General features: G+C 37.4%; 1 protein-coding gene across 1 annotated transcript in view; it reads right to left on the bottom strand.

Annotated features, from left to right (window-relative positions):
- Hhip (hedgehog interacting protein) overlaps positions 1 to 13,798 on the bottom strand; it is a 94,371-nt gene that overhangs the window by 13,307 nt on the left and 67,266 nt on the right. Inside the window, exon 11 of the mRNA XM_027926753.2 lies at positions 11,434 to 11,515. Coding sequence (XP_027782554.1) covers positions 11,434 to 11,515 — 82 coding nt within the window. The remainder of the gene's footprint in view (positions 1 to 11,433; positions 11,516 to 13,798) is intronic.

The raw sequence follows: 13,798 nt of genomic DNA on the forward strand, positions 1-13,798 counted from the left end.
AGTTCAAGTCTGTCAGGTGATTCATATGCATGTTCAAGTTTGAGAGGCACTATTCTAAATCAAGATCATTTTCAGCCAGGAGCAACGAATGTGGCTATTAATTAGCATGTTCAGGAGCTTCCAAGAACAGAATGCTCTGAGAACTTATAGTTGGGTGGAGTCTCTCCTCTGGACAGGGAGGCAGTCTTTCTCTGTCCCAGCAGATTCTCTGTGTAATGAATTTCCCCACTGTAAGCAGTTTGGTACACAATGATCATCTGAACAACCCATTATTTTAAAAGCTAAGACTCAGCACTTTTACCTCAAAAAGAATAAAGAAGTGGAAAATGCCTTGTGATGGGACATTTTCCTGTTCCTGTTCCTTGAGGCAGTGCCACAAGCACTGGATGATAACTGCTGGGTCATCTTTTAAATGCTCATCTTAGTGGCTTTCGCCAAGGTCAATACACAGAGTGATTCTCTCCCCTCATAACTGTCTTTAGTTTGCTCACTGAAATCTTTTTCCTGGACACATCAACATTTTTCTTTTCTGTGTCAGTTTACTCACGAGGAAGAGAATTCAGGATTTGGATGGATTAACAATATATTTTGTGACTATATTTGGTCATTTGGTCATAGATTTTGAACGGAATTTGACATTCAAATTCATTTGGGGTGTTAGGAATCTCATGCACTTATAAAACAACCATATTATAGGTAGAAGAGGAGAGGAAAGGGAATCTATTTATTATAATCATGCAATTTTGATCCCGCTGGGATGTCATGTGTGGATAGATGGCAATACAATTTTCCTAACAGTATTTTTCTCTTTGAAACATACCAAGAAATCAAATGCCATTTCTTTGACATTATATCATATGTTCGTTGCAGAAATACTGTTCTATATATTTCCAAGTAAGCTTGACATTAGAATAAAGGCAAAGAATACTTAGATTCAAGAATAGCTCTGAATGTACAGTACATATCATATTAAATTTTTTTTTCACTTGTACTATATATTTCTGAAATTCTAAGTTAAGATGGAGAAAGTCAATGTTCTATCTTACTTCTGGATAGGTCTAAAAATTTCTTTGTTTTGAAACATGCTGAAAAAAAACGGGGGCTGGGCCTCAGCTTTCTTCAGCTGACCAACTCTATCTTCATTCTGTGGTTTTCTGAGGTTTAGGTCTCTTCCCTCACATGTCAGACTCACTCACTTCATCTGATCACTAAGCCTGTTGTCTGGCTGTAACACCCGGACACCTCGGACTGAGTTGTTGCTAAGTTCAAAGGAGACAGAAGTCCACACAGGTATGGCTGCATAGTGCTAAAAAAATGACCAGAAATTTCACAAATACCTGTTTAATTTTGTTCTATGGTTAAAGATGCAACCATACGAAAAGCAATTGCTGAAACCACTTAGATTTTTTAAATAACTTCCATGTTAATTCTATGTCCATGACAGAGGTCTGGCTTTGCCCTTCCCAAATTTAAAAGATCAGGAAATATATGAGGGATCAAACAGCTTTCACACTGCAACTAGTCACAGACAGTACTGGAACTCTTTCCTGCCCTAATATGGAAACACTCACCTGGCCTTCTGACTTCAGGAAAAGATAACAAGGAACCCACATTTCAGGCCCTATTAATCTCACTATGCAATCATCATCACCTCAATACGCACATATCTGAAAAGGAATATATCCAACACTAAATTTATTAGCTTAACTCATTGTCTATAGTTCCATGGAAAATAAGGATATGAAATGTTAATAAGATTTCTTAAAGGAAAAACCTGGGAGAAATGATAAACAAAATAATATTATCTACTGCTAGATAAAAAGACAAGGTCTAGTTTATCAACTTTCCTTAGCTATTTGTTACATTATGTTTGCATAATGATATCCTAACTTCAGAGATTGGTCGACTACAATTATTAGTGGTAAATGTAAAATAATAGATGCTTCTACTTTAATTCAAAGCACATGTTCCTGAAAAATCTTTCACATAATAAGGTCTCATAGATTTCCTGATATATTTCCTGTTCTGGATAGGATTTGTGTCTTCCTAAATTCATGTTAAGGACTTAATTCCCAATGTGGTAGGAGGTGGGCCTTTGGGAGGTAATGAGGTTTAGGTGACTTCCTGAGGTTGGAGTCTCCCAAATGGGATTAGTGTCTCTGTCTAAAAAAGAGAACTTCCCACTCACTCTCCATGGTGTGATTCAGTGAGAAGGCTGCTGCCTACAAGCCAGGACGAGAACCTTCCCAGAAATCTGACCAAGCTGGCACCTGATGAGAAATCAATGTCTGTCATTCAAGCCAGACAGGTATTTAGTTATAGCAGCCTAAGCTGGCTGTAAGACAAGGGTTTGTGGGAAAATCCAGATCTGTGCGATGCTGTAAGTAAAGCATTAACAAAAACAAAAGTTACTACCTTGGGAGATAATTTGGGCAACTCAGCAGCTCAGCAGTAGGTGCAGGCTGCCTGGGGAGATTGAAAACAAAGCCCAGCATGGTGGCACAAGCCTGCAGTCTCAGCCACTCAGCAGGCTAAGGCAGGAGGATCACAAATTTGAGGCCAGCCTCAACAACTTGGTAAGATCCTGCCTCAGAATTTAAAAAAATTTATAAAGAGGCTGGGGATATAGCTCAGGAGTAGAGTGCTTACTTAGCATACCTGAGGCCCTGGGTCCAGTACTCACGGAAGGAAGGAAGGAAGGAAGGAAGGAAGGAAGGAAGGAAGGGAGGGAGGGAGGGAGGGAGAGGGAAAAAGAAAGGAAGGAAGAAAGAAGAAAAAAAAATTAGGCAAAACCAAGATGGTGATGGAAGAGGAGCTTCGAACTCAGCAAGAAGTACAACCCACAGAGAGCCATGTCGGGCTGGGGATGCCTCTTTGGGGTGCAAAGACCAATAGACCACTTTTTTTTAAAAGATTTTTTTTAGTTATAGTTGGACACAATATCTTTATTTTATTTATTTATTTTTATTTGGTGCTGAGGATCGAACCCAGGGCCTCGCCCATGCTACATGAGCGCTCTACCACTGAGCCACCACCTCAGTCCAATATATAGCACTTTTTATATGATCACCGGCTATGAAGGTTATGCCTGGGCAACAGCTGGGCTCAGGATGTTCTCTTTTCCTTAACATTCTGGCTACACTTCCCTGTAAGCTACAGAGTTACAGAGTTTTCATGTTGTGCAGAGACATGAAAAGCTACATGTGATTCATATATATATATATATTTATTTTCATACCGGACAGACATCACTCTCTTTCATATATGAGATTAACAGTGTTAAAGAAAATATCACTGTAGCAGAACAGCGTGGGGCTTAGAGGCCAAATCATAGTGAGTTTCACCTACCTCAGTACCTTCTACCTCAGGCCATTCATTCGGCAATATATAATGTGCAAAGTTCTGGCGTGGATTTTTGTTTTTTGTTCTAAAGTGTTATTATCTCAAAAAATATTTTTTATGTTTTTGATAATAAGTCCAATCTCCCAGCAGTAAAATGAGCTCCTGGGGGGATGGACCACGTTCTCATTTATGTTCTCCCTCCATAGCACATAACACTATCTTGAACACAGGAAGTACATAAAAAAAATAAATGCGGACTCATTAAATCAGAAACCTTGCATTATATTTGTATTTGCTTTTATATGAGGAAAAAAACCTGAAAAATTAGGGTATAATCAAAAAGTCAATGCCATCGCTTCCTAATTACCCTTTTAACTTAAATGTTTAATTCATAAAACATGATTTATAAAAATGTTATAGTTCTAAATTTAGAAAAAAAAACATCTGTAATTGGAAAAATAGGCATTTTTAATGTGCACGAAACATAATACCAGTGGGTTTTGTTCTAAATTTATCCATTTTTTTGAGACAAAATTAATTCAGGATAGTGACACTAATATTAGTAAGTAGAATAAATAGCACTTTGATTACAACGTAATTAAAAAACTTAAAGAATGCCGTATTTTTCTTTTAGAACTCCCCTGAAAAATAAAGTCTTATGTCTTTTCCTCCACCCAAGAGCAACAGATCTACCAGTGTTTATTTACTTATTATATGAAGGTACAAATTTAAAATATCATTAAATGCTTTAAAGGAAAATTAAAATTTGAAACAAGATTTTGTCCTACAAAAGAGCCCCCAAATGTCAGTTTACATTTTCTCTCAAGACAATTTCAGTGGCAAATTAAAAAAAAAATTTTTTTTTTTTTTTTGGTACCAAGGATTGAACTCAGGGGCACTTGACCACTGAGCCACAACCCCAGCCCTATTTTGTGTTTTATTTAGAGACAGGTCTCACTGAGTTGCTTAGCGCCTCACCATTGCTGAGGCTGGCTTTGAACTTGCGGATCCTCCTGTCTCAGCCTCCTGAGCAGCTGCGCTTACGGTGTGCGCCACCAAGCCCAGCAAATTCCAAAATTTTGATGTTATACTTATTGATTCATTTACCAATGTTTAGAAAAAGAAGTCATTTAAGCAAGAAATGTTTTAACTCAACCCAAATGAATTAGTAACAAAATGACGCTAAGATGCAGGTATTTTCTTTGTACGTTATGCCTTCCTATAGAAAATGTCTTTTTACAAAATCTGCCTGCCTTTCCCTCAGGTACTGCAATATGATGTGTCAAGGCCTTTCAGTACAGGTCTTTCAGAAGGACTAATGACATCAGACTTGCAGCATTGTCCCCAAAGGAAGAATTGGTGGGGGAGGGAATGGGAATTAAAACAAATGCTTGTGGGCATTTGACAATAAATGAGTCTCATTTTAAAGAAGGTATTCTTCGTTATTCACATTCTCTGCTTTATATACATTTCAAAAAATGCCATTTCTAAGTACCTATCAATTGTTTTCATAGCAATTTTTAGTTACTAAAAGTGCTAATATCCCAATATTTCAGAACTGATAAGAAAGAATATAATTAGTATAAAGTAAAATTCCTTTGAATGCTGGGATCATGTCACATCTCCAAGAAACAGGGAAATATGTATCAGAAGACATATATAGTCTCACCATTAAAAAAGCGATAAGTATGTGAGATGTAGATATGTTAATTAGCTTCATGTAATCATGTAATCATTTCACATTTATCAAAACATTGTGCAGTATAGTTGTTTACCCCTCTAGCTTTTTGAGGTTTCAGTTACTTGTGATCAATCATGGTCCAAAATATTAACTGGAAAATTGCAGAAATAGACAATTAATACATTTTAAATAGATTTTTATTACAGCATATTGTTATAATTGTTTCACTTTGTTATTGTTGCTGTTAATCTGTCACTGTAACTGATTTATAAAATAGGCCATCATAGGTATGTATGTATTGGGGAAAAAGAAAGCATACATATAGAGTTTGGTACTATCTGTAGTTTAAGACATCCACTAGAGGTCTTAGAACATATTCTCCAAGAATAAGAGGAGACACTGTACACTAGATCATATACTGTTTTTATAAGTCATTATACTCCAACAAATCTGGGGAAAAATAAAGTTTAGATTCATCTTAATGGCTGTGGGAAATCAACAGGGAAGAAACAGAATTAGTTGTGCAATTTATAAATATAAATCTATTAGCATTTTGAGAATAGGCATATGACTATTTTTTAAAAAAAGACATATGAAGTGTTTAAAAGTAACATGGGGGCTAGGGCTGTAGGTCAGTGGCAGAGCACTTGCCTAGCATGCGTGAGGCACTGGGTTCGATCTTCAGCACCACATAAAAATAAATAAAATAAAGGCATCCTGTCCGTCTACAACTACAAAAAAAAAAAAAAAAAAGTAACATGGATGGTAGCCAGGTACAGTGGCACAAACCTGTAATCCCAGCTACTTGGGAGGCTAAGGCAGAGAGATCACAAGTTCCAGGCCAGCCTTGGTAACTTAGTGAGACCCTCAGCAACTTAGCAAGACACTGTTGCAAAATTAAAATTAAAAAGGCCGAGGGCAGGGGTAGAGAGCCCCTGGGTTCAATCCCCAGCAAAGCAGGATGGTTATATATTTTTTTTCACAAGTTATTTTATAATATCTTCTATTTATTAAAGAAGACTAAAACAATACAGAAGGTGGTTCAGTGGAAGACAGAAGGGGAGGGAAAAAGAAAGTTCTGGAGATTTAAATGAAGAAAATTATATTCTATGCATTTATGAGTATGTTAAAATGAATCCCACTATTAAGTATAACTATAATATGCTAATAAATAACAAGAATAAAAATATTTTTCTATTCATTTTAAAATAGGAAATGTCCCTATGTAATATTGCAGGTATTGCCTGAGTATATTTAAGTGATCCCTGTAAGTACACACATACACACACACACACACAGATAGACACATACATAAACATACATATGCAAATCTTGCTACAGTATGAATAAAATTTTAGTTACACTAAGTCCATTACCATATATTATATATGTACGTTATCCATTCATTGGAAGTTCTGACTTTGATCTTTCCCAATTCTTTGATAAAATATCTTTGAAATTTCAGATGCTATGTGGCAGCTTAGGAAAGATTTGTCAGTTAGAAAGGTATTTTACCACACATGAAGTATAGTATATAAAGAATAAAATACAAGCAGGCAGATAACTGTGCATCCATTTTTGGTTACTGAAGATGCAGAATTAACAATAATAGCAAAAAATGTGGAAAATGCTTCCTTGTCTTTCAGACTCCAAATCCACCATGCTGAATGGATTTTTATAGGGCATGTACTTGTTCATGACCTCTAGTGTTAAGAAATTCGGTCATGTTTGAAAACTGGTCCCTGGTGGAGCCTGTATCCCTGTTAATAGCTGAAAGGTCAATGGAGCTGCTAAACAGTTTGTATTACTGCCAGGGTGGCCATGAAAACACCACCTGCTGCAAGAGGACTTGGCAGCTGGGTCAACAGGCACTGTGGGAATTTATCAACTTAGGGGGCCACTTGCATAAAACTTGGGCTGATGAATTGGGACTAGACTGGCTTATTGGGCTAAAGCTGCTCTATTATGTATGACTTTCTTTACGATGAGAGAGCTGCCTGCCAGCTCCCTGAGACACATGCAAAGGATAAACAGAACCCATTTCCCCTTATGAAGTGATTGTTTTGGAGGAAAAAAAAAATCAGTCCTGCAGCATCCAGCGTCAGAAGGAATAGGATGACGATATTAAGAAAGAATAAATAAAGGGTGTAAGTGGCACCTCGGAGGGGGAGGGCAGGCGTGGGGAAGGAGACGTGAGGGGCAGTTTTGATATTAGTCATGGAGGAGTTTGGAAATACCACATTTCTATAAAATGACCTCTCAAGCCTGGAATTTGCATTGTTAGTTTATTGACTCTTAAGGAAATGGTCTGCGGGACGTGATTGGGCAACAGATAAGCAACATGCTGAAATATAATAACAGTGGGTACAAAGTAAGTGAATCAGCATGGTTCAGAATCACTTTGCCTTACAGATTCCTGGAGAAATAAACCCTAGAAACATTTCAAAACTAAAAGAAAGAAAGAGAGAGAGAGAGAGAGAGAGAGAGAGAGAGAGAGAGAGAGAGAGAGAGAGAGAGAAAGCAAACGTCATTTGGTTTAGGTTCATCTGAAAAAAAAATGTTGAAGGACCATCTGTTCATAATTGACAGAAAAAAAATGTGTTCAGTAGAAATAAAGCTTGGAAGTTACATAACTCTGTCAGAGTTCTTTAATTCCATCCTCCAGGACCATTTGATTAATTCTGAAAAGATTTAGTAAAGACCAAGAATCAATGATGAGACTTGGACATTTGAAAATTAGATATTAAATCCTCATTAAACCTCCATGGACCTCTGGATCCCAATTTTGGAACTAAGAGAACCTCAAATGTTGAGAAATTACCTGAAAATAATTATAAAAATGAATGGAAAAAGCACCATTAATACTAAAAAGATTTATTTAATAGGTTTTAAATACATTATTCATCTCTTTGGGGCCTTCTGTGGAAATGTGGCAGGGAAAGAATGATCATCTATACTTTTTTGATGTCAACAGGGCACAGTAAGTGAAATGACATGGGCAGATCCCATCTGAGGAAGATTCAGAGAGCAGACAATTGACTCTGTCCTACTAGGACAGCCTTGCTCCTGATCAGTCCAGCAGGGCACTACTAAGTGGAACTAGAAGTAGTGCCCAGATTCTGTGCTCGGTATATGGAAACCTATTTGTCTATCAGGTCAGGGCATGCTGAACTCAGTACTACAGACATTTTGGAACCCTGGGAGCTGGGTGAGCCAGCCAGGTGACTGGAATTGACTTGATGATCCTACCTCCATTCTGTCATGAGATGTGACTGCTCCATCCCCAAGGATATCTCATAAGTGTGTTCAAAGTTCTGACATGAAGGCAAATTCATTCCTGTGCTGTTTTCTTACAGATAATTTTTTTTCCTTACGTTCTTTCTGAAGGCTAGGTAAGCCTGAGGGAAATATGGTTGTATTCTTTTATTTTTGAATTTTCTTTTTTGTTTCATAGTAAGTAATGACATTTGATGTTCACTGCAGGTTATCTCACCTTCCTTTTCTGGGAAGGCGGACCTACTGTAAATGACCTGAAGCTTATGTAAATGGTTAGGTAATTCACAGCCTTGGACCAAATTGTCCTTAACCGGTTGAAGTGGTAATTTTGGAATCTCCTCTGCTTTTGCCTCAATGACTCAAGAGATATTGCATATGATTTCTAAATTATCTCATTGTGTGTGTCTAGAAAAAACCATTAAAAAAGCATAAATCCTACAGTAAAAATGTAACTTCTTGAAATAAAAAAAATTATAATTTGGTATTTTTCTTTTCCAGGGCCACAAAAGCCATTGATGTTTGAAAGTTATTGTGAAAACATTATTCTTACAAGTTTGGGGGCTTCTCCACAAGAATACAATTAAGAGTTTAATTTGAGTTAGATTTTTACATAACAAGGAATGCCTTTATATTGTTCTCTTTTTAAAGTTGATGTTCTCTAAATTCTGCCTCAAAGGTTTTGAAAAAACAATTTTGCTGTGATGCTGACATCCTGAACACTTCTATGCTAGTAATTAGCTCATATTTCCAAAATAATCCTGTTCACATACTTAAGTGTCTGCTTATAAAGAACTTCAACTCATCTAGGGAGAAATACTATAATAATAAACGTTGGCGTCCAAATCGAAACAGCATGAGGCTCCCAACAAATGTTTATGAAAACATTAGTTTTCTTATAGTCGGTTGGATTTTAAAGTGTTCGCCTATGCCTGTGTCCAAGGACAGTGTCTTAGGGACTCTGTCACTTCCCCCACCTCCTGAAAAGCAAACACAGATCCTAACCCTGGCCCCACACATGACATGACTCACCAGAAACAGGCACCATAATGAGAAGTCAGGCTTTCAGGATGTCACTCTGAGACCACCCTACTAGAGGGGGCCCTAAGATCACAAGCCAAGGTCCCTTATGGCAACCCTGGTAATTAGACACTAATAATAGACTGAAGGTGTAAAATCCACCTCCACTCACCAACAGACTAAACAAACCAGATGAAGACAGATTTTTTTTTTTTTTTTCTGTGAGAAGGGAGACTTCATTACAATACGACCAGGAAGCTTGCAAAAAGCACATCGACTTTGACAACATAATGGAGCAACAATGAGTATTTTGGAACTAACTGCATTAGATCTGAGTGAAATCCCTACACCTCATTAAAAATCATTAGAAAGCTGCTATTTCATGAATTAACATTAGTTTAAATTTTATTCTTAATGTTGCCAATTTCAACAAGTACCTGGTCTGATAGTTTTTTCATTCATTTATTTGCTTTTCTTAAAGAGGACACTGGTTTCACACTCAAAAAGAAAAAAAATAAAATCCCTACCATGTATGGATGGATAATTTTCCCATTGTGAAAGATAACGTGTACTTTCAAATAGGGAAAGCAATGCTATCAGCATGTGACATGTGATACTGGCCAGAGACCATTCAAAATGGGGCTTATTCTTTCTTTCTTTCTTCCTTCCTTTCTTTTTTTTTTTTTTTTCATTTTCTTCTTCTTTTTTTGGTACTGGAGATTTAACCCAGGGGCACTATACCCTCAGCCCTTTTTTTTTATTTTGAGTTAGGGTCTTACTAGGTTCCTGAAGCTGTCCTTGAACTTGTGATCCTCCTGTCTCAGCCTCTAGAACTGCTGGGATTACAGGCATGCACCACTGTACCTAGCTAAAATGGGTTATTCTTCTTTTTGTTCTGCAGTAGACAATGTCAACCTATATTTCCCCCCGGGAAAGAAAGGGCTTTATTGTATAAAAAGGAGAAGAGGACATGCGTTTTGTTAGTCAGTGGCTCTTTCAGGAAAACACACACAACTGACAATTTACAGATAGTAATTTAAAAACGGAACTACGTCAATGCCTTTGGTCAACTTTTCAAGGAATGCCTTTATATTGTTCTCTTTTTAAAGTTGATGTTCTCTAAATTCTGCCTCAAAGGTTTTGAAAAAACATTTTCGCTGTGATGCTGACATCCTGAACACTACTATGCTAGTAATTAGCTCATATTTCCAAAATAATCCTGTTCACATACTTAAATCCTGTTCACAAACTTTTCAGATTATTAGAATTTATTCTCTTGAAAGAGACTTAAAATTCTACAAAATTCATGTAGGAGCAATCTGGTATTTGCAGCATCATTTTGTTAAAGAGTAAGAACTCTTAGGTCTTGCAATATAGTGAGTTTTTTCTAAACTTCTAACTAATGTCTATTTAACAGTTATAATTTTAGCAACTTCTGGTACTTTGGGTCTCATGCATGAAATTAACAACTGATTAATGATGATTTAAGCTGATGGGCAAGTTGTATGTTGAGATGGGAGAATGGGAAGGAGCAGGAGCAGGGTGAACATATTCTTTAAAGGCTTAAAACAGTCAACTCTACCCTTGGCTGAGGCCAATAACAAAGTGCTTCTTTGGTTTTCATTTGTTTGGTCACAGCCGTCTTCATGAGAGCCTTGAGCTCTCAGATAGTTTCGAAATGAGGCTCAGATGTGGAACTGCCAAAACAACTCATCCTGATGACCTAAGAAAAATCATACTAGCAGCTGCAACGTCTGCCAGCATGTTTCTCGTTTTCTCAAAAATAAGGGGTTTATTCCTTCCAACACCAGAGCCGAAGCCACTGCCTCACACGTCGAGTTCCTCCCCTGGCTTTTAACCGAGAACTCAGATTTCACAAATACAATGCTGGAGTGACAGGAGCATGAATGAGCCCTTAGAGTTCCGAGAGGTTAAGTGCAGCCCTGGAAGATGGGGTAGAGGGTCCTCTCGGGATGCCCTCAGCACATGGAATGGGTGAAGTGTTCATCCCAGCTGACTGCTTAAATACGACTCTTCCGCGCCTCATTTGAATGAGGTCAAATAACTGGAGGAAGACTCTTACCTGATTGATTGCAAAGAATAAAAAGAAACCTCACCTTTTTGGATCTACAATCTTGTAGAGTTTCCCGTTGTGAGTCTGGGTCATACTTTTACTGCTTGATAAAATGTAAACTTCACCTGTTGAGGAAAGAAATAACAGGAAGTTAATTCACAGCACTGCATGCATTTGTCTCTGTCTCTATCTGCATTCCTCTTCAGGAAGCTCCTTGGCCTAAAGATGACGACCGTGCGCCATCAATCTAACTTCAGGGCGCGTCCAGAGCACTCTGGACTCCGGTCACCTCTTTCCATATCCCATTAAGGCTCCAGGGCAAGCCCTTGCTCATCCCTCTCAGAGCAAAAGTGAGTCCTGACAGTGGCCTGTTTAGAGCCCCCCGTTGCTGCCCCTGGTCCATCCTTCTCTAGCCTCTCTGGCCTCTTGGCTTTGAACATGTGAGGCAGGTTTGTCCCAAGCCTCCACTAGGGTCACCATCTCCCTTCCTTTGATTCGTGCTTAAGTATCACCATTTCTGACTGCAGTACTGAAAACTGTACTTCTTCAACTCCCAAGTACCCCTCTTTGCGCCTAGATTTTTCTTCAAAGCGCTTATTACCATTGACCTACAGTATATTTTTAAAAGATTGTAATTGTCCTCCTCATTTACAAGTTTTATGTTAGCAGAATTTTTTTTGTCTTGTATTTATTACTGTATCCCTTTAGAACAGAGTAGGTGCTCAATAAATATTTATGGAATGAGTGTTGAATGGATACGTTTTACTTAAACTTATCTTTTGCCCAAGATTGAAAGGTTTTGGTTACCAGGTTGTTACTGTTAATTTGAGCCGGATGGAATGAAGGTGCTCATTTTTAATCTTTAGCTTTTAAAAAGATATTAAACACTGAGGAGAGAGAGGGAGAGGAAGGGAGAAGGAGTGAGGGGGATATTGATATCATATGTCAATGTATAGAATGAGTCACATGAATAGAAATTAGAAACTGTATTTGTGATTATATGTCTATCAGGTTTTAAAATTTTCATTCTGTCCACACTATGAAATAGTGTTTGATGTATTCTGGAAGAAGATTCCATGTTTTTACTGGGCATATAACTACTTTTCTGTTTCTGAAAAGATGTCACAAGGTTTACGATAAAAATATAGACTCTTCAGAGAAAAATAAACATGAAATGGAAAAAGGACATAAGCAAAAGTCAAATACTTTATAAGTTTACCTCATTTAATCCTTACAACAAAGCCATCCTGACTTTATAGTTGAAGAAAGTAACACACCCCAAACACCAGACTCTCAAAACTTTTTGCTTCAAAAGGTGCAAAACCTTGCTCATTTTCTTGCATGGCTCTTGAATTAAAGCTAGAGAGTTCCAGCTAAGATGTATTTCATCAAAAGTATATTTGTTTATTTATTGCGGATTGTACCCAAGAACTCTTTACCACTGAGCCAGTCCTTTTTATTTTTGGGACAGGGTCTCACTAAACTGCTGAGGCTATCCTTGAACTTGCAATCCTCCTGCCTCAGCCTCCAGAGTCACTGGGATTTCAGGTGTGCACCACACTTGGCTTATTTATCTTAATTATGAAGTATATACAGGGTAGTAGAGTTAGGAGTGCATTCGCTTTATTTTTTTAGTTTTGCTCCCAATGCAACATACTCTTAAGTGTTCACAGATATTTGGGATATCTGAGCCAATAGCAATGATGCTAACGTGACTGATGTTGAGTACTTGTCCATAAAAATCAAAATGATTCAATCACAACATCTACACATTAATTTCTAACTCGGCCACAATTTAATTATTCTTAAAATCAAAGTTTGCCCATAAAATTTAAATTACATTACAGAAGACGTAAGCAAGAAAAAGTATCTGTGGGGTTTCTTTGAGTGGGGTAGGAGGATGTCAGGGAAAAATTGGTTGTAAAATGCTTTCACTTCTGGGACAAGAACAGATGGACTTCTTCCCTTTGAATCATTAGGTTCCCATGACTCTGAAATACTTTATGTGTTGCAGGAGTCTTGTCTGAGTTCCTTATTAATCTAAGTGAGTGGCATGGAACTATTTCTGATGAATCTTTTCACCTAATGTAAAAAGAAAATCAATCTGGACTTTTAGAGAAAGTGGTCTGATTGAAATAGGAAACAGGTACTCTTTCAGTGACTAGAAATTCATTTCTGAGGCTGATGAAACATAAGAGCCATGGTTTATTTGGATATTGTTCTTTAGAGGAAATAATAAAAGCTACCTTTATCCCTGTAATTTAAAATAGAAAGAGAGTAAAATTTTCACTGTCTGTTTGATCGCATTCCAATTTCAACTTCTTTTTGCTTCCTGGGTACAGTCTGCTAAGCTTGCCAAAAAAAAAAAAAAAGTCATTCTATGGATCATCAATAGGTAATTTCTATTC

Source organism: Marmota flaviventris, chromosome 7, assembly GCF_047511675.1.
Source record: "Marmota flaviventris isolate mMarFla1 chromosome 7, mMarFla1.hap1, whole genome shotgun sequence".
NCBI classification, from domain to species: domain Eukaryota; kingdom Metazoa; phylum Chordata; class Mammalia; order Rodentia; family Sciuridae; genus Marmota; species Marmota flaviventris.